The sequence below is a fragment of the Carcharodon carcharias genome, chromosome 2 (genome assembly GCF_017639515.1).
Source record: "Carcharodon carcharias isolate sCarCar2 chromosome 2, sCarCar2.pri, whole genome shotgun sequence".
Classification (NCBI taxonomy): domain Eukaryota; kingdom Metazoa; phylum Chordata; class Chondrichthyes; order Lamniformes; family Lamnidae; genus Carcharodon; species Carcharodon carcharias.
The window spans coordinates 151,884,273-151,905,426 of record NC_054468.1 but is presented as its reverse complement, the minus strand read 5'-3'; the positions used below and the strand labels follow the sequence as shown (position 1 = coordinate 151,905,426).

At 41.6% G+C, this 21,154-nt stretch overlaps 1 protein-coding gene across 1 annotated transcript in view; it reads right to left on the bottom strand.

Annotated features, from left to right (window-relative positions):
* tulp4a (TUB like protein 4a) overlaps positions 1-21,154 on the bottom strand; it is a 491,793-nt gene that overhangs the window by 87,793 nt on the left and 382,846 nt on the right. Inside the window, exons 8-11 of the mRNA XM_041217482.1 lie at positions 18,795-19,029; positions 4,034-4,178; positions 2,378-2,522; positions 1,832-1,925 (exon numbers count right to left, since the gene is read on the bottom strand). Coding sequence (XP_041073416.1) covers positions 1,832-1,925; positions 2,378-2,522; positions 4,034-4,178; positions 18,795-19,029 — 619 coding nt within the window. The remainder of the gene's footprint in view (positions 1-1,831; positions 1,926-2,377; positions 2,523-4,033; positions 4,179-18,794; positions 19,030-21,154) is intronic.

Here is a 21,154-nt window from a genome sequence, read left to right as displayed (position 1 = left end):
GTGTGTGTGGGCAAACACATGACAGATGCAGCATAACGTGGATAACTGTGAAGTTATGTGCTTCAGTGTGAAAAACAGGAAGGCAGAGTATTATTTAAGTGGTGATATATTGGGAAATGTGGATGTACAAATGGATCTGGGTGTCCTTGTACACCAATCAATGAAAGTAAATAGACAGGTGCAGCAAGCAATTAGGAAGGCAAATGGTTTGTTGGTCTTCATTGCAAGAGGATTTGAGTTCAGAAGTAGGGATGTCTTACTGCAGTGATACAGGGCCTTGGTGAGACCACACTTGGTGTATTGCATGCAGTTTTGGTCTCCTTACCAAAGAAGGGATATACTTGCCATAGAGGGAGGGCAGTTCACTAGGTTGATACTGGGGATGGCAGGACTGTCATATGAGGAGAGATTGGTTTGACTGGGCCTGTATTCACTAGAGTTTAGAAGAATGAGGGGGGATCTGATTGAAACAGGGCTAGACAGGTTGGATGCAGGTAGGATGTTTCCCCTGGTTGGGAAGTCTAGAACCAGGGGCCACAGTCTCAGAATACAGGGCAGGCCATTTTTGACTAAGATGAGGAAAGATTTCTTCACTCAGAGGGTGGTCAACCTGTGGATTTCTCTCCTTCAGGAGGCTGTGAAGACTGGGTCACTGAGTATATTCAATAAAGAAATTGATAAATTTTTGAATATTAGGGGCATCAAGGGGTATGTAAAGAAAGTGGCAATATGGCGTTGAGATAGCCAAGCAGCCATCCTGTTGTAAGCTTTGGAGGGCTGAAGATGGTCAAATTTGCTGACTGTTGCAGGATAAAAGCATCTTGGGTGCTGTCAGAATAGCAGGCATTCACTAAGATGAACTTCTTGCTGTGGGTTGCACACCAACAGTACACGGAGTGGCAGCCATTCTTGCTTCCTGTTGATGTGGGGAGCCTGCAGAACCACATGTACACAGTCAATGGTGTTCTGCACAGTCTGGAAGCCCTTTCATTCTGGATTTCCCTCATGGCAGGGGGCAGGGTGGTGGAGAAAGGGGTTGGTGGGGTGGAGTGGTTTAGAGTGCCCATCGCCCCCCAGATACTTCTGAGGTCTGTGGATTGTGGCATGTTGTTAACATCACAAACTGCTGGCTGGAAGGAAACAGTTGCAAACTATGACAGAATGACTGTAATTTTCACAGCTGTGAGGGCAGCCCTCATTCTGATTTGAGGATCCACATTTTTGTGAAGGAGATGACCTAACTCAGTCACAATCTCCTTGGTAAAGCAAAGTCACCCGAGGCACATCCACCCGTCTCATCCCAACTTAAAATTGGTGCTCCCTTTTTGGGGTAAGGCTTTGTAAAGATAGCCCTCATGTTTCTCCCTCTTCACACAGGTTCCTGTCTCTACCTCTTGCCTGTTCTGCACATGTTGCAGAGCAATCAGTACTGCAACTGCTGCCCCCACACTTATTCAAGACAATGTATTCATGCAACAGCCCACTGATGTCTATAATGTCATAATTCTGCTCCTGTGACTTCTGCTGACACCTATATGCTCCATTCCAGTCACTTCCTCACAGGAAGGGAAATTGCCAGTGGCGCTTTAACTCTGCCGGTATGTCTGCACAGCATCTTTGAAGCAGCATTATGAGAATGAGTGTCATAGCCACTAGATCATAATTTTGTTTTTCTAAGGCATGCAATATAGAGTAATATATTATTCATACCATTAACAGATGGCCCATGGGCAATAAATGCTGGCCTAGCCAGTGATGCCCACATCCCATGAAAGAACAAAAAAAATTCCAAACCTGCTCTTAGACAGCATGTTAATGTTTGAATTCCTACCTGCACCCAAATTACTTGGTAGAAATGAAGCCAGTCCCACAATCTTGAATTTAGTCCCCCAGATGTTAGATGTGACCTGAGCAAGATAGTTGTGCTGAGAAAAAAGACAAGTACATTTCTTTCAAAACGCTGCTTTACTGTATCATGAACTGATTATCAAGCAGATGCAGAAAAAGGTGCTAATTTGAACTTGACATTAAGGTATATTATTGGGACAAGGTAGGAGCTTTACTTAGCTCACGCTTGTAGCTAATCTGGAATGATTACCATACTGGATTTAAAGAGGATAAATTTCACTCTCCAACACAAACAGCCATTATCTTAACACGCATCCCAAAATTTAAAACTAGACAAATCTTCAATATGTAGTTAATATTTTAAATGCAATTTGTTCTTTAAACCCTCATTTTTTTTTCTATTCTTCTGGACATGACATGAATAATTACTAAAAATAATACTTTAAAAGCCAATTTGCACAAAATACTTAACTTTAGTAAAGTAACAAGAACTCCAGTAAAAAATCAAACAAACCATCCAGCTTCATACCTGTGTGATATCTTCTAAAGGAAATTCTTTACGAGTTAAGCTTGGGGAACCAATAGAAGGTTTCCTAATTGGCAATCGTGGAGACTTTGATACCTCCTGGCTAGCCCTTGAAAGTTTGGGTGATTTTCTTGCATCGAGATTAATTCTGGTGAGAAATGAGCATGAATTAGCATGATGTTTGGGCAAATGTGACAATTCGCTTAAGTTACAATATCCATCACTTGCTAGGAATAATTTTAGCAGCTGTCCTGGTTGAAATGAAATAATTAATAATCACACTTGGGACATGGTTTGATGGTCAAATATTGAACAGGGCAAAGGCTTTTCAGATTGTCAGGAGGTGTATGAAATATTTTCCGAAACATTAGGTGCATTTTCTATTCATTTTTATGATGTAATCAATTTACCGAAAAGTGGCACTGAATTTCATTAGCTATAAAGGTACAATCTGCTGTGATAAAACAAGGATGGATATCCAACTGGGGCCAAGGACGCATAATGCTCCAAACTCTGGAGTACACAAAGCGTCTATACCTTTAGTTCTCTCCTAATTGTCATTCACATGCTGCCTCTTGGTGTCAGTACTTTGATATGCCTAGCTCTACCTCACCACAACCACTATCGATTCCTCCACTATCCTGATGTCAGCCTACATGTCTGACATCCATTCTGCACAAGCAGAAATTTCCTCCAACTAAATACTCAGAAGACTGTTTTCGATCAAAAATTCTGTTCCCTGGCCACTGGATCCACCCTTTTATTGGCCAGTGTCTGAGGCTGAACTAGACTGTCAGCAACCTTGGCATCCCATTTGACCAGGATAAACTGACAAATACATAACCTTGCCATCACTAAGATCACCCACCTTCACATTTGTAATCTGCTTGGCCTCAGATCATGCTGCTGAAACCATCATCCTTCATTACCTTGCCTTTCCAAGCTCATCCAAAATGAAGGTGCTCACACCCTAACTCACATTAAATTCCATTCACCCATTACCCTGCTCATTGACATAAACTGGCTGGCAATGCCTTGATTATAAAATTCTCATCCTTTAGTTTCAAATCCCTTCATGGCCTAGCCTCTCCCTGTATCTGTAACCTCCTCCAGTCCTACAAACCTCCATTCTCTCTGCTTGTCTCATGTGCTCCCCCAATTGTAATTTTCACCATTGCCAGCCATGCCTCCAGCTGCTGTAGTTCTGAAATTCCCTCCTAAATCTCCCTTTATTTCCACCCCTCTCTCCTCCTTTAAGATACTGCTTAAAACTGATCTCTGACTAACACTTTCGTTACCAATCCTATTATCTTCTTATGTGGTTTGGTGTTAAATTTTATGAGTGCTTCTGTCTTGGGACGTGTTTTTATATTAAAGGCACTATAGAACTGTACTTACACATATCCAAGTAGTAAATTCTGCAAATGGAGTTGAAATAGAAGCTCACCATGATCTTATTAAATGGCAGAGCAGGTTCAAAGGGCTGAATAGCCTACTCTTGCTCAAATTCCTTATGCTCTTAAAATTCTTCAGTTACCAGCAACAATAATGCCAATAAAGCATAAGCAAGTAGAAGGGTTTATGGGAAATTTTTTTGAACTTTTTTATTTTAAAAGAACTCATATCATCAAATTTGTTAGTCCTGATTAGTTTGTGTACCTGGGTAGTTTGGGGGATTTGCTAGCTCGAGAGATCTTTGGAGATTTCTTGCCAATCCAGTCATCACTTAGTTCTATATCGCTGGAGTCAGAACAGTTACAACTATCAATCACTGCTGACATCAAGTTGCTTCCATAGATTTCATCTAGTAAAAGCATACAAGAAAAGAAAATTAAAACCTGGCCCAAAAGCACATCCTATATACTTTTAAATAGCATGCTTTTGTAAGTATTAGTCATAGAAACTCTTGTCTTCCACGAATAATAGAATTCAAGCTATGAAATATAACTTGAGAAAATTAATCAATTAGAAGAGTTGGAAATTTAATTCAGAGATGCATACAATGTTCCAACGCACTTGACTGCACCATTTTGAGAATTAAAATGCACCAATTAAAAACTGCATTTCCCCCCCAATTTAAGAATACAGGAACTTTTCACATGAAGGAAAATAAAATATGGTCACAATCCTAGGTGTGGCCAGCTATCATGTCAAAGGACACATGCATGTCAAAAGCCACTTTCTTCATCTAGCTACTATTGGTGACAGGAGGTTTTCTTTAGAAAAAGCACACAACCTCCTGCTGGGGCTGCAACAAAAAAATCAAGATTGTCACTTCTGTTACATTAGCATAACACTCTGTCATCTAACTATGATTTGATTTGAAACAGGAGAAAAAGAAGCCAAGACCAAAAACAGATTGAATACAAAAAACAGGAGCCTAGAAATTACTGTTGTCAAATGAGTTTAAAGCATTTGTGAAAGATAGTTCCACTGTTATAAAACACATAAATACATTTTGTTTTATACATGTTTGTTTGCTTTTTTCAGAATCACAGAATCTTAACAGCACAGAAGGAGGCCATTCAGCCCATCATATGACTTAGTGCCACTGCTCTGCCTTTTTCCCATAACGTTGCACATTGTTTCTATTCAAATAATCATCTAATGCCCTCTTGAATGCCTCGATTGAATGTGCTAAGCCACACATTTAAAGGCACACCTCTAGACTATAGTTGTAGCCATTTTTTTATACTCATTCATGGGATGTGGGTGTCACTGGCTAGGCCAGCATTTATTGCCCATCCCTAATTGCCCTTGTTCAGAGGGCATTTAAAAGTCAACCAAATTGCTGTGGGTCTGGAGTGACATGTAGGCTAGACCAGGTAAGGACATTAGTGAACCAGATGGATTTTACAACAATCAGCAATGGTTTTGTGGTCATCATCAGTTTTTTAATTCCAGGTTTTTGTTTTGAATTCATCACCTACCTTGGTGAGATTCAAACCTGGGTCCCCAGAGCATTATCCTGGGTCTCAGGAATACTAGCCCAGTGACAATACCACTATGCTAACATCTCCCCATTCAAGTATGAATGTGAGTCTGTGGAAGTGTGAGTAAGTGAGTGAAAGTGAGGACCCTGAGACTGGGAGTGAGCTGAACACATGCATCCAGCTGTTGTCCTCCTCCTCCCTCCCCAAAAATCTATCCACAAAGCAGGCCAGGTGAGGCAGGCCACTATGCCACTGCCTCCCTGTACGTGTACGTGCAAACAAAGACTTATTTTGTCTGCATTGTTTCAGTAAAGAGCATTGCCTGGAATTGCACCAAATGAAAATGAAAACTCAGACAAGGAGATTGCAAACCCTTAACAAATCCCACCTGATTTTCCTAATTGTAATGACTGTAATGATCCCACCTGCTCTCTATCCTAGTGGCAATTCATGCTCAGAAAGTATAACTAAAAACCTACACAAGTTCAGACTGGCATATGGGGATTGTTAATTTTAGTATAATGAAGCACTTGTGATAAATAATAAATAATTAAGTATATTACAGCATTTCCTTAAATTAAATGGCCCAGATCTTCCAGCCTTTGGATAGTTGGAAACCAGATGTATCCCGAAGGATGTGTTACTGGACTTCTCGGAAGTCCCAACACAGGACTCCGTCGGAATTGACTGGGAAGTTTCAACTACTGATGGGCAACTGCCCACATCCGGAACCCTCCAAAACTGTCTACAACTCTGATTTAGAGTCAGAGACTTTGGAAGTTTCTGACTCTCTTACTTTGATTGTTACCCTGGAAATGTTGGACAAACAAAAAAAAAGAACAGGTCTAATTCCTGGGTAACTATACAACTGAGCCCCTTGACATCACACTGACCCCAGCCCCCCTAAACTTCCACCCTTGATCCTCTGACTCCCCAGACCACCTGACTCCCCTCCCACTCCCACCGACTCTCCGACTTTCCCTTCCGACCCTCTAACTCTCCCTCCGACCCTCCAACTTTCCCCCGACCCGCCAATTCCCATACCTGATCCGACTCCCCCGACTTGACCTGACCACCCTACCAACCCTGCCACCTACCACCTCACCCATCCTGCCACCAACCGTCTTGCCATCTGACTGTGATTGCCTCAGAAGGTTCGGCCCAATATATCTTATATGTTTACAAATGACAATATGAAAAAAAGCAATCTTTATATTTTGTCAAAATTGATGTCACACAATAATGCAAAGTAGAAGTCTGGTCAGGACACAGGAGCAGTAGTGGTGGAAAATGGGAAACAGTAAAGAATTTTGCAGTTATAATCCTATTTATTTAACACCAGAGTTTTATTGCATTTTGGCATCTACCACACAGAGGTTTGTGGGTTTATATAAACCAGCTGAGAACACCATCCACTGGTCAAAGATTGTATTGTTTGAAACTGACAATACAACTAACCAATTCATCTGATTAAAGGGCATTAATTCCATAGAATGGTTACAGCACAGGAGGAGGCCATGCCAGCTCTTTGCAAGAGCAATTTATCTAGTGCATTCCCTTGCCTTTTCCCCATAGCCCTCCTCAGAAAGAGATCTAATTCTATTTTGAAAGCCACAATGTAAACACCTCAAATCTCCCATCAACCTTTCCTTCCACTTGAAGTTGAACCAGTTTTTTATACAGGTTTATCATAATTTCCTCTCTTTTATGGTTTAAGCCCCTACATATAAAACCCAGGATCCTTGTATGCTTTAGTAATAGCTCTCTCAACCTGCCCTGCCAACTTAATTTGTGCATAAACCACAATGTCTCCCTCTGCTCCTGCACCCGCTTTAGAATTGTACCCTGTATTTTTTTTATTGCCTCACCTCCTTCCTTCTACCAAAATGAATCACTTCACACTTCTCTGCAATTTATCCACCCACACCACCAGCCTATGTCCCTTTGAAGTTTAATACAAGCCATCTCACAGTTCAAAGCACTTCCAAATTTTGTCATCTGTAACTTTTTTAATTGTGCCTGTACACCAAGGTGTACTTCTAAATGGGATGCAGGAGCAAATGGATCTGGGTGTATATGTTCATAAATCATTGAACATGAAAGGACAGGTTGAGAGAGGAGTTAATGAACGTTACAGATAGGAGAGATTGTCTATTTTTTCTCACCAACTATCTGTAAACAAAAAGCGTTTTGATTTTTTTTAAGGATGCTGTGGTGTGTCTTCCCAAACCCTTAGTTTCTTTCAATTCACTAATAACTCGCAGAAAACTCACATTATGATTAACTCACAAGATTAGTTTATTTCGGATTCAAAACCCAGGAGTTTAGAACTTCTCACTCCATTACAAACATACACAGTAAGGGGGAGGAAGGAAATAGAAAGAGGGAATTACAACTATGAATATTAACAGTACAAGCACCACAGAAATGAATATTAGTTCACATGAATTCCAAATTCCAATGAGGAGTTCTCTCATGTAGGAGCTCGAGTTTAGCTGGCTGAAGACTAGAAAGTTCTTTTTACAGTTCTGATACTGCAAGATGAAATTGGTGCATAGAAACTGGGTCAGTTCTGAAGGTGATGGTAGGAAATCTTCCAGCAGAGACAGGTTGCGAGGAGAAGTTTGTTGTTCAACTGGGAGTTTTTCTTCTTGGTGTTCCCCAGTTAGATGTTAAAGAGCAAACTGACTGTGAGGCCAAAGATGTAGTTATAACTGTCCAACTGTCCAAAAAGCCAGAGGCTTGGTCATGTGTCATGGCCAATTAATGGGTTAACAATCAATTTCTGTGCTTCTAGCCAGAATCCAATTTTCCTCCTTAGGTGAGAGATGAGGTGGCTATTAACATCTCTTCTGGTATAGTGCGTTTCAATCTCTCTCTTTTCTGATAGTTCAGGTTAGGGAGCCAGTTCATCTGCACTTTCTCTGCTTTTGGGTATGTACAATGAGGTGTGAGATTCCACAGGCTGAGGAACTCTTTGTTCTTGTAACTTCTCTTGGTAGCCTCCAGAACAAAGGGCCAATCCTATGGTCATGTGACTTGTTGCAGCCATTTGCTTTTGGTTCAGCAGAAAGTCCATTTTTTAAAAACGGTAAAAGAATAAGTTTTGGATTTCTTTTCATGTCACATTGACCTAACATAAAGCATACGGGATCCTGGATTTATCAATAGGGGCATAAAGTGCAAAATGCTAAAATTGTTTTAAACTCTGGTTCGGCCTTAACTGCAGTATTGTGCCCAGTTCTGGGCACCACATTTTAGGAAGGATGTGAAGGCAGAAAAGATTCACAAGAATGGATCAAGGGTGAGGAACTTCAGTTACATAGATAGATTGGAGAAGCTGGGACTGTTTTCCTTGGAGAAGAGAAGATTAAGGAGATTTGGTAGAGGTACTCAAAATCATAAAGGGTCTGAGTAGAGTAGAAAGGGAAAAACTGTTCCCATTGGCGGAAGGGTCCAAAATGAGGTGGCACAGCTTTAAGGTAATTGGCAAAAGAAGCAATGGCGACATGAGGAAAAACTTTTTCACACAGAGTGTGGTTAGGATTTAAATGCACTGCCTGAAAATGTGGTGGAAGCAGGTTCAACTGAGGTATTCAAGTGGGAATTGGATAATTATCTGAAAAGGAAGAATGCGCAGGGCTACGGGGAGAAGGCAATAAGCGGAATAGTTGAATTGCTCCTTCAGAGAGCCAGCATAGATACAACAGACCAAATGACCACCTTCTACGCTGTAACCATACTATGATTCTATGATTAATTTATATTATGCAAAGTGGGTGGGGGATAACACTGACCTCTGTGGAACCCCACTACAAGCCTTGCTTCAAGTTCCCTGAAAAAGAACTGATCACCGCTACTCTGTTTCCTGTTATTCAGCCAATTTTGTAACCATGTTACTACTGTCCCTTTTATTCTATGAGTTTAAACTTTGCTCACAAACCTGCTATGTGACACTTTATCAAATGCCTTTCGGAAGTCCACATCAACTGCATATCCTCATACACCTTCTGTGACCTCGTCAAAAATCTCAGGCAAGTTAAATAAACATAGTTTGCCTTTAACAAATCTGTGCTGGCTTTCCTTAATTACGTAATCTGTATATGTAACGTGTATTTGCCCCAGCGACTCTCAATTTTGTTCTGAATTATCGATTCTAAAAGTTCCCCACCGCCGAGGTTAAACAGACTGGCCTATAGTTGCTGGGCTTATCCTTACACCTTTTTTCAACAAGGGTGCAATATTTCCAATTCTTCAGTCCTCTGGTGCCACCCTTGTATCTAAACAGGATTTGAAAATTATGGTCAGTGCTTCTGCAATTTCCACTCTTACTTCCCTTAGTCTCCTTGGATGCATCTCACCCAGTTCCAGTGACTTATCAACTTCAAGTAGCCTATCTAACATCTTTTTTAATATATTTTTTTTTCATCAAGGGTCTCAATGACAAGCTCTTTCAGTAAACCTGGGCAGCATATTTTTGCTTGGCAAAGACAGATACAAATTCACTTAGTCTATGTTTTAGAAGAATTTTGGGATTCCCTTTTATGTTAGCTGCCAGTCTGTTCTCATAACCTCCCTTTGCTTCTCTTATTTGCTTTCCCTCTGAACCTTCTATATTGAGCCTGTTAGAAATTAGAAATATTTAGAAATTAGAATATACACACACATAAAATTAGCTTGAAATAGGTAAGGGAATGGGTTCATTTTAAAGTTCATTTTTACTGGAAATTGCTTAAGGTTTCACTATCATGGAAACCAGCTACGGATAATCATTATTCTTAGATAAGGTTGGCTAGTTTGAGGTCATAGTTGGTAGAGATAACAAGTAGTATGAAGTTGTGCCAGGCTTTAATTTAACTTTCCTTCATTAAGAAGCATGCTGAGGCATATAAATTCAGTGGTGGGTGGAGCATTAGGCTTGTCTGCAGTGCACAATAGTCTAGTTCACCAGCTTGATAAGGGGTAAGAACAGCTGCACAGAATGGTCATTGTGAATGCATGTTCACAGGCCTAATGGACAGGCCTAGTCATAAATAACTGATAACAAAATTAATAAAACATTTTGGAAGTTAGTATGTTGTCAGAGGTGGAATGAAGGCTAGGATAGGACTGACAGCTGAGAGATGGTAAGGAAAAGATGAGGTAAGAATATGGCCAGAACACATGCCAAGGTCCAAAAGAGTAATGGAATGGCAAATGATTTACACCAATAGGCAGGACAGTTAACCCAAAATTTCAACAAAAAACTCAACATCTCATGGGGTATTTTGCAAGAAAGTAAATCTTCAGAGGTTCAAAGGGCCTTGCAAATAATCAATCCATACATTTATTCTGAAAAAGGGTAGAAAGTATTAACAACTTTTGGGAGAGTTGTTTGCAGTAGGTAGAAGGCAAAGAATCTGAAGGAAGTCTCTGGTCAAACACTCCTGAGGGGTTCCAGAGGTCGAGAACTGCTTGAACACTGAGAAGAGAAGGGAACAGGCAAAGGGTTTTTTTTGCATGCCAGACGTCCTGCCCGATCCAGACCGATACTTGCTACTTCTCACGGTCATATGTTTTTTTCAGTTTAACTACTAATGTTATATCCCATCTTGAACTCACTAATACTCTCAAGCCCACCATACTGATTGAATGCATAGTGATAACTCTCAACTAACATTCTACATTTAATTCAAACTCTCCTTCAAAGAGTAAAATTCTCACAAATTGGCACCCCAGATGTGCAAACCAGTTGTTGTAAGACAATAAGGGTTGAAGGTGGACCCTAATCAATGCATGCTTGAAGCCGCCAGGCACTGTGATCATATTGGAATCCTTGTTTTATACAGCAGGAACATTTTGTCACTGAAATCAAAAATGAAATGACAGGTGTAGTGTTTTTTAAGGGAGAAGTCGTGAACAGGGAGAGGATAGGGGTCCCTGGGACCCAAGGGGTAATTGGATTCATACAGAGCGGCAGTGTAAGTTACTCTGAGGTCTGGAGTACATGCGAAAAACCTTAAACTGAAAGATGCCACTTAAGTACTCATTTAAGTACTCTTCTGTCTGAAACTGATCTCGAGCTTTTGAGAGGACAACATGTGTAGCTTAAAATATACTTACAGGATTGGCAAGACTGACAAGCCACAGTCTGTTTCCTTTAATGCTAAAAACAAGCTCTGGTAGATTAACTTTATGTCATGTAGAGATTAATGTTTATCTTGTTATTGGAAATTATTTTTTGAAATGGAGTTGAGTGGTGTCTGTCTATGTGTGTGTGTCTTAATTGAATTAAAGCCAGCTAATCTGGATGCTTTGATGTATAGAAAGAAGTAGGTTTGAAATGGTAATTAGCTAGACATGGGGAAGCTTAGAAACATAGGTGTCAAAGGGGCAATTTGCATTTTCAAATAAAGCATTCAAAAGAATGGGTGAAATCTTGCACCTAGCTGGGAGACACCAAGCAATGTGTTTATATTACTGATAAAATTAGTGGGATGAAAATGTTATTGTTAGATGTGATGTTAAAAGCTTAGGATACCATGGAAAATTTACGTTCAAAGGAGAAGCTAGGTATAAACAGGAAGGAGTTTGTGTGCGTAAGGCAGAGACATTTAAGGTCTGACCAGCCTGTATGCTCCAACTGTGTCTGCAGGGAACCCAATTGTAAGGAACCTCATTTTGAATTCATAAGGTCAAATGTGCTTTGCCTGGGGTCTTTTTAAATCTACGAGTTTTACTGTTGCCTTAACAGGGGTGTAACTGAGAGTCAAGTTAATTAGAGGATTTTTATATTTATTATAGCAGTAATTTTGTAGACATATGTATGTGCTTACAATTTTTCTTATATTAATAAATGTTTAATTTAGTTTTACAAAAACCTGTTGAGACTCAGTGGTCTTATTACTACTGAATTCAAAGCCTGCATCTTGAAACATACAAATTGTAAAAATGGATTATGACAGTTGTTTCAAGTTTCCCTCTGGGATTTGAACAACTCAGCCCAATTATAGCTGTGTCATAATACTCAATCATGATTCGCCTCACCACACAATATCAAATTTATTAAAACAACAGTTAAAAATTAAAAATGAATCTCTGAGCTCCTAGCTGGGAGAGTTATATGAGCAGCCCCCTCTAGTGCCACCTCCCTAACCAGAATCTATTTCACCAATGGAAACTAAGCAAATTAATATAATTACAACCACTACTACCAGCCCAATGGATAACAATTATCCCCCTTGTCCATAACTAGGAGCTTAACCCCAGCTAAGTGTAAGCCACTGTCTGCGGTGATGGGGTCCATAACTTAGGGTACAAGCCCAGCCAGTTTAGCAAGCGATTGGGGCACGTTCTGCTGCAGCCAAGCTGAATTAGAATCAATGGATCTTAAGTGCAAGCCAAGAACTTAAGTCCTTACTCCTCCACAGCATCTATGGCAAAGGTAAACCATGTCAGTCTGTTATCGCCTGGGGATGGAATCGATTTGCAGCTGTGGTGACCCAATAAAAAATTTGCATGCCAGTTCATAGGAACACAGGAGCAGGAATAGGCCATTTGGCCCTTCGAGCCTGCTCCACCATTAAATAAGACCATGGTTGATCTGGTTGTGGTCTTAGCTCCACTTTCCTGTCTGCCTGCTATAGCCCCTGTCTCTCTTGCCTAACAAAAATCAGTCTGACTCTGCCTTGAATAAATTCAAAGACCCAGCATCCAATACTTTCTGGGGAAGAGAATTCCACACAGCTACAACCCTTTGGGAGAAAAAGTTTCTCCTCATCTAAATCTTAAAAGGAAGACCTCTTATTTTTAAACTATATCCCCTAGTTTTAGTCCCCTCCACAAGAGGAAGCATCCTCCAGGTAACCACCCTATCAAGCACCTCAGGATCTTATGAGTGGAATTTTCCATGCCTGCTGGTGTCAGCTGTGTTAGGCGGCATGTCGAGAAGAATCGGTTTCAGGATGTCGTGAAACCAGTTTGCAATCGTTTGCTCTGCCCGCCAATGGTGGGCTGCGTTTTCTACATTGAGAACCAAATTGCAATACATCTGCATATCATTGAAAGCCCAGCCTGCTGTAACCATTGCGCTGGATCAACTGCCCACGTCAGCAGGAAAACACACCAGTGCAGAATACATCTTGACAAGTGTGATGTGTAGAGGTCAGGATTTATCATCAGGGCCTTGCTCACATTGTGGGACACCCAAGGAGCAGGTGATGCTGGGAGCCAACAGCAACAGGACCCTGGAGGAATGTCCATCACATGTTGGGTGGATACTGATGGACATGGCTCCGCCGTGAAGCCACTCATGGAAAGTGCAAGGTCACCCTTGAGAGTCTGCTTACAACGGATGATCATCAAGGGGGTGTAGAGAAAGGTCCAGCTGTGCTTGGGAGAGGAAGATGTGCTGATGCATGGGAGAGGAAGGTCTAAGACTGACTGGGAGAGGGTGGTGTGTGTCGGGGGGAGTTGGGTTGGGAGGAAGTGAACAAAGGTGTTGTGGGGGGGTGGGGGTGTCGAGGTTGGGGTAGGCGGGGGTAACAGGGGAAGATGGCAACTGGGGAGGAAGGTGAGAGGTATGGGGTTCGGATGAAGGGTTTGTCTTATGAGGAAAGGTTAAGCAGGTTGGGCCTCTTTGAAAGAATGAGAGGTGAACTTATTTAAACATATAAAACTCCAAGGGAGTTTGACAGGGTAGATGCTGAGAGGCTGTTTCCCCTCATAGGGGAATTAGAACTCAGGGGCATAGTTTCAAAATAAGGGATCTCTCATTTAAAACAGAAATTAGGAGGAATTTCTACTCTCAGAGTCAGTAATCTTTGGAATTCTCTACCCCAAAGAGCAGTGGAGGCTCAGTCACTGAACATGTTCAAGGCTGGGCAGGTCTTTGATATTCAAGAAAGTCAAGGATTATGTGGGCCATGCAGGAAAGTAGAATTAAGACCACAATCAGTTCATCCTTACTGAGTGGCAGAGCAGGCTTGAGGGGCCAAGTGGCCTATTCATGTTCCTATTTCTTATTGACTATCCTCCTAATTTGGTGTCATCAACAAATTTAGAAACTCTGTTTTTGATTTCAAAATCCAAATCGTTAAGTAAATTGTGAACAGTAAATGGTCGCAACGCCATTTTCCACTCTAAATAATTAATCTCTATTCTCACTCTTTGCTTTCTGTCTTGAAGCCAGCTAGCTAGGATCAACCCTTAAAATTCCCTCACTTACCAAATTCCCCTAGTTATATAAGCATCCTGTATATGGTGGGGACTGAAGACAATGACTTCGGTTTTCCCAATATTTTAATTGGATGAAACTTCTATTCACTCAGTACTGGATGTTGGACAAGCAGTCAAACCATTTAGATAATGGAGGAGTCAAGAGAGGTGGTCGTGAGATACAGCTGTGAGTTATCACCATATATGTGGAATCTGACACTGTTTTCAGATCATGTCCACAAGAAGCAGCATGCAGATGAGAATAGGAGGGGGGCAGGTTGTGGGAAGAGATGCCATTGTAGGTGATTCTCTGGCTATATAAGAATAGAAGCAGGTGAGTGCAGTCCCACCCAAACTGGACGATAGTGGAGAGGAGCTAGAGAAGAATGATTTGGTCAACCATATCAAAAGCTGCAGACAAGATAAGGAGAAATAGTTCACCATGGTCACAGTCACATAAGATGTTGTTTATAACTTTGACAAGAACCCTTTTGGTGCTAAGGCAGGATGGAAATCTGATTGGAGGATTCAAACAAGAGTTCCTGAAAAGATGGGCCTAGATTTGAGAGGTGGCAGCCCGTCCAAAGGCTTTGGAGTAGAAAGGGAGGTTCGAAATGGGACATTTGCAAGGGTTGATGAGTCAAGGGTTGGTCTTTTGAGAAGAGGGGTGAATAAGGAGGTGTACCAGAAGAGAGAGAATCATTAACCTTTCATGACCACAGGATGTCCTAGAGCACTTTATAGCCAATGAAGTGCTTTTGAAGTGTAGTCATTGTTGTAACGTAGGAAACAGTAGCTAGTCTGCACACACCAAACTCCAACAAACAGGAAAGTGATAATATCGAGATAACCTTTTTTTCTGTAATGTTGCTTGAGGGATACATATTGACCAGGACACCAGGATAACTCTCTTGCTCTTCTTCAAAATGGTATCATGGGATCTTTTAAAGACAAGGCAGAAGGGGCTTTGGTTTATCGTTTCACCCGAAAGACAGCGCAGCACTCCGAACAGCAGTGGAATGTCAGCCTAGATTGAGGGAGCAGGGGACGAATCTCAGGGATGAGATAAGGTCAGAGAGCGCATAACACGAGACAGGAGAGAAACTACAGAAAGATGTGAGTTGGAGGCATGGGAAGGTAGAACCCAGGAACGGTTTTGGCCCACTGGACTGGGGAAGGGAGGGAAGTGCTGAGATAGCTGAATAGATAGTCTCAACCTTAATGCTCTGGAAGTCCATGAGTTCCTGGCACTCACTGGAGTGACGAGCAGAGAGGGCAGAAGGGTTTAAGAAAAAAATTTGCAATAGGGAATAGAAGCTAAGTTCAAACAATGGAGCATAATTCAAGCCCCAGACACTTGAGAGGCCTGACAGGCAAGAATATTTCATGGTTAATTTATACATAATCTCTGTTTGGTTGTACATAGTATTGGAGAATCTCAGGATCAAATAAGGCCCCTGAAAGTCATTGTACAAATTGAGGAAATTGATTGGTTGGTTTGTCCTGTCTGACTTTCTTGTTTTTGGTTGGCAGCAAAAGCATTTCTCTCTTGCCTGGTAACAATCATATATTTGAGATAACAATGGTTACAAAGAACAAAGAAAAGTACAGCACGGGAACAGGCCCTTCGGCCCTCCAAGCCTGCACCGATCATATTGCCTGTCAACTAAAACATTTTGCACTTCCGGGGTCCGTATCCCTCTATTCCCATCCTATTCATGTATTTGTCAAACTGCCTCTTAAACACCACTATCGTACCTGCTTCCACCACCTCTTCTGGCAGCAAATTCCAGACACTCACTACCCTCAGCGTAAAAAACTTGCCCCACACATCTCCTTTATAGTTTCCTCCTTTCACCTTAAATCTATGTCCCCTAGTAATTGACTCTTCCACCCTGGGAAAAAGCTTCTATCTACTCTGTCCATGCCACTCGTAATTTTGTAAACTTCTCTCAAGTAGCCCCTCAATCTCCGTTGCTCTAGTGAGAACAATCCGAGTTTCTCCAACCTCTCCTCATAGCTAATAACCTCCAGACCAGGCAGCATCCTGGTAAACCTCCTCTGCACCTTCTCCAATGCCTCCATATCCTTCTGGTAATGTGGTGACCAGAATAGCACGCAATATTCCAAGTGTGGCCTAACTAACGTTCTATACAGCTGCAGCATGACTTCCCAGCTTTTATACTCAATATCCCTGCCAACGAAGGCAAGCATGCCATATGCCTTCCTGACTACCTTATCCACCTGCGTTGCCACTTTCAGTGACCTGTGGACCTGTACACCCAGATCCCTCTGCTCGTTGATGCACTTAAGTGTCCTGCCATTTACTGTATAATTCCTGCCTGTATTAAACCTTCCAAAATGCATTACCTCGCATTTGTCCAGATTAAACTCCATCTGCCATTTCTCCGCCCAAGTCTCCAACTGATCTATATCCCACTGTTGTATCCTTTGACAATCCTCTTCACTATCTGCAAATCCTCCAACCTTAGTGTCGTCTGCAAACTTACTAATTAGCCCAGTTACATTTTCCTCCAAATCATTTATGTATACTACAAACAGCAAAGGTCCCAGCACTGAGCCCTGCGGAACTCCACTAGTCACAGCTCTCCATTCAGAAAAGCACCCTTCTACTGCTACCCTCTGTCTTCTATGACCAAGCCAATTCTGTATCCATCCTGTCAGCTCACCTCTGATCCCGTGCGACTTCACCTTCTATACCAGTCTGCCATGAGGGACCTTGTCAAAGACCTTACTGAAATCCATGTATATAACATCCATTGCCCTTCCATCATCGATCATCTTTGTCATTTCCTCGAAAAACTTGATCATGTTAGTGAGACACGACCTCTCCTTCACAAAACCATGCTGCCTCTCACTAATACGCCCATTTGCTTCCAAATGGTAGTAAGTCCTGTCACGAAGAATCTTCTCCAATAATTTCCCTACCACTGACCATCACTGGCCTGTAATTTCCTGGATTATCCCTGCTACCGTTCTTAAACAATGGAACAACATTGGCCATTCTCCAGTCCTCTGGGACCTCACCTGTAGCCAGTGAGGATACAAAGATTTCTGTCAAGGCCCCAGCAATCTCCTCCCTTGCCTCCCTCACTACTCTGGGGTAGATCCCATCTGGCTCTGGGGACTTATCCACCTTCATATTCTTCAAGACGCCTAACACCACCTCTTTTTTGATCTCAACATGATTCAGGCTATCTACACACTCTTCCCTAGACAAATCGACCGCTACGTCCTTCTCTTTGGTGAATACTGATGAGAAGTACTCATTTAGTATCTCTCCCATTTCTTCTGGCTCAACACACAGATTCCCACCTCTGTCCCTGAGGGAGCTTACCCTTTCCCTGGCTACCCTCATGCTTCAATTAAATTTTATATGAGCTATATTTTGCAAATTTGTTGACAACCAGTTTTAAAACTCACATGAGCATTAAAACAGAAATCTGCTTCTGAATCATTGTTCATTCTCATTTGGTTTGCAGGTCCGGTTATAAATTTTGGATTCCAAGTGTATGCATTAAACAAAGAATAAATGTTTATTATAGCATGCAACTTATAATAACTTAATCAATAAAATAATTTCTGCTCTGAGCACCATATTATAATTAGTCATAGAGTCATTATGGCACAGAAGACCATTCAATCCATCAAGTCCATGCTTGCTCTTTATAGAACAATCCAATCCAGTCTGATTCCTATGCTCTGTCCCCATAGACCCACACATTTATTTCCCTTGCATGTCCATCTAATTTCCTTTTTGAAATCATTCATTGGCTTTCACCACTCACATAGGCAGCGAGTTCCGGATCACTACCGTTAAAAAAGTCTTTCCTCACATCCCCCCTACATCTCTTACCCATAACCTTAAATGTGTCCTCTTGTACTATAAGCTAAAGGGAACAGCTTTTCTTTGCCTTACCTAAACCTGTCATAATCTTGTAACCCTATATCAGAGCTCCTCTCAACCTCCTTTGCTCCAAGAAGAACAACTTCTCCAATCTAACCTTATCTAAAATCCCTCATCCCAAGAACCACTCTGGTAAATATCCTTCATAACCTCTCAAGGTTTCCTCATATCCTTCCTGTGGTGACCAGCACTGGACGCAATATTCTAGTTGTGGTCTAACCAGAGCTTTACAAAAGTCCCTGCTTTTGCACTTAATAGCTTGATTTATGAAGTCCAGGATCCCAAATTCTTTGCATGTGAAGCCTACTGTAGATAAATTATTCCATGCTAAATTTTCATGTTACAATTTTAAATCCATGCATACCTGCTTTACCATCAGTTTTGGGGTCCATTATGACAAATTCCGGTCGAAGCTTGCTTATTCGCCTTCCTTTTAAAATTGGCACTAGTCCACCCAAGTATTCCAGGTACAGGGTGTAGCATGGTCCCCCTACCTCTGGGTCATCTTCTGTACGCTTCATGGTGCAGTGCAGTCTTTCATTTCCTGCTGTCGGGTAACTGACAAAATCCCGCATATTATTTGGGTCTGGAATGGGAGGCTAAACAAAGATACAAGCAGTAATTACTTAAATAATCAACTTAATTAATAAACATCATATTTCTATGATAGAAATAAACTTTCCATACAACAAAGCCAAACAGAGCTGATGCATTTTCTTATTTGGTGTATGTCACTCCACATCTGAAACCCAATGCCAATATCCAATAGTTCCCATGCTGTATCTATTTGTAAAGCACACTTCCCTTCAATCTCATAGACTCATAGACGTCTACAGTACAGAAGGAGGCCATTCAGCCCATGGTCTGCACCAGTCGTGTCTCCATTGGTCAACAAAGATCTGACTACACTAATCCCATTTTCCAACGCTTGGCCCATAGCCTTGGAGGCTATGGCAATGTTAAGTGAATATATAAATACTTCTTAAATGTTACAAGAGTTTCTGACTCAACCACCCTTTCAATTAGTGAGTTCCAGACTGCCACCAACCTCTGGGTGAAAACATTTCTCCTCAACTCCCCTCTTAGCCTGCTACCTCTTACCTTAAATCTATGCCCCTTGGTTATTGACCCCTCTACAAATGGAAATGGTGCCTTCCTATCCACCCTATATATACCCCTCATAATCTTATACACCTCTATCAGGTGCCCTCTCAACCTTCGTTGCTCCAAGGAAAACAACCCCAGCCTATCCAATCTTTCCTCATACTCTGACCCTCCAACCTAGGCAGCATCCTGTTAAATCTCCTTTGCACCCTCTTCAATGCAATTGCATCCTTCCTATAATGCTTTCTCATGCAACCTCTTAGCTTTCCTAATTTCCTTTTTAAGTTAAAGGAAGGATGCAATTGAAAAGGGTGCAACGGAGATTTAACAGGATGCTGCCTAGGTTGGAGGGTCAGAGTATGAGGAAAGGTTGGATAGGCTGGGGTTGTTTTCCTTGCACGCAGTACTCCAGTTGTGGCCTAACCAGCATTTTATATAATTCCAGCATAACCTCCCTGCTCTTGTATTCTATGCCTCGGCTAATAAAGGCAAGTATCCCAAATACCTTAACCACTTTATCTACACACCCTTCAGGGATCTACAGATATGCACATCAAGGTCCCTTTGATCTTCAATACTTTCCAGGGTCCTACCATTCATAGTGTAATCCCTTGCCTCATTAGTCCTCCCCAAGTACATTACCTCACACTTTTCCGGGTTGAATTCCATTTGCCACTGCTCTGCCTAATTGACCAGTCCATTGATATCCTGCTGCAGTTTGCAGCCATCCTCCTCACTATTTACCACCCTAACAATTTTTGTGTCATCCACCCTGATGTCTATATCTGCATTGTTCTTTTCCATTGTGAAGACCGATGTAAAGTATTCTTTGCGGACTGTACCCACGTCTTCTGGGTCCACACACAGATTACCTCTATCGTCTCTAATTGGCCCTACTCTTTCCCGAGTTATTCTCTTGCTCTTTATATATTTAAAAAGCACCTTTGGGTTTCCCTTTATTCTACCCACCAATGCTTTCTCATGCAACCTCTTAGCTTTCCCAATTTCCTTTTTAAGTTCCCCCTGCACTTTTTATACTCCTCTAGGGACTCTGCCATACTGAGCCCTCGGTATCTGCCATAAGCTGCTCTTTTTTTCTTAATCCTAAGCTTTATGTCCCTTGACATCCAGGGTTCTCTAGACTTTGTCCCCCCCTTTGTCTTTACGGGAACATATTTGCCCTGTACTCTTGCTATTTCCTTCTTGAATGCCTCCCACTGCTCTGACACAGTTTTTTCTGCAAGTAGCTGCTCCCAGTCCACTTGGGCCAAATCATATCTCATCTTAGTAAAATTAGCCTTTCCCCAGTTTAGAACTTTTATTCCTGGCCCAACCTTATCCTTTTCCATAACTATCCTAAATCCTACTGAGTTACCTCCAAAATACTCCCCTACTGATACACCTTCCACCTGCCTGGGCTCATTTCCAAATATTAGGTCCAGAACTGGCCCCTCCCTTGTTGGGCTTTCTACGTCCTGGCTAAAAAAATTCTCCTGGATGCAACTTAAGAATTTTGCTCCCTCCCTTGCACACTAAAACTATCCCAGTTAACATCTGGGTAGTTAAAATTCCCTACTATTACTGCCCTATTATTCTTACACTTCTCTGAAATTTGATTAC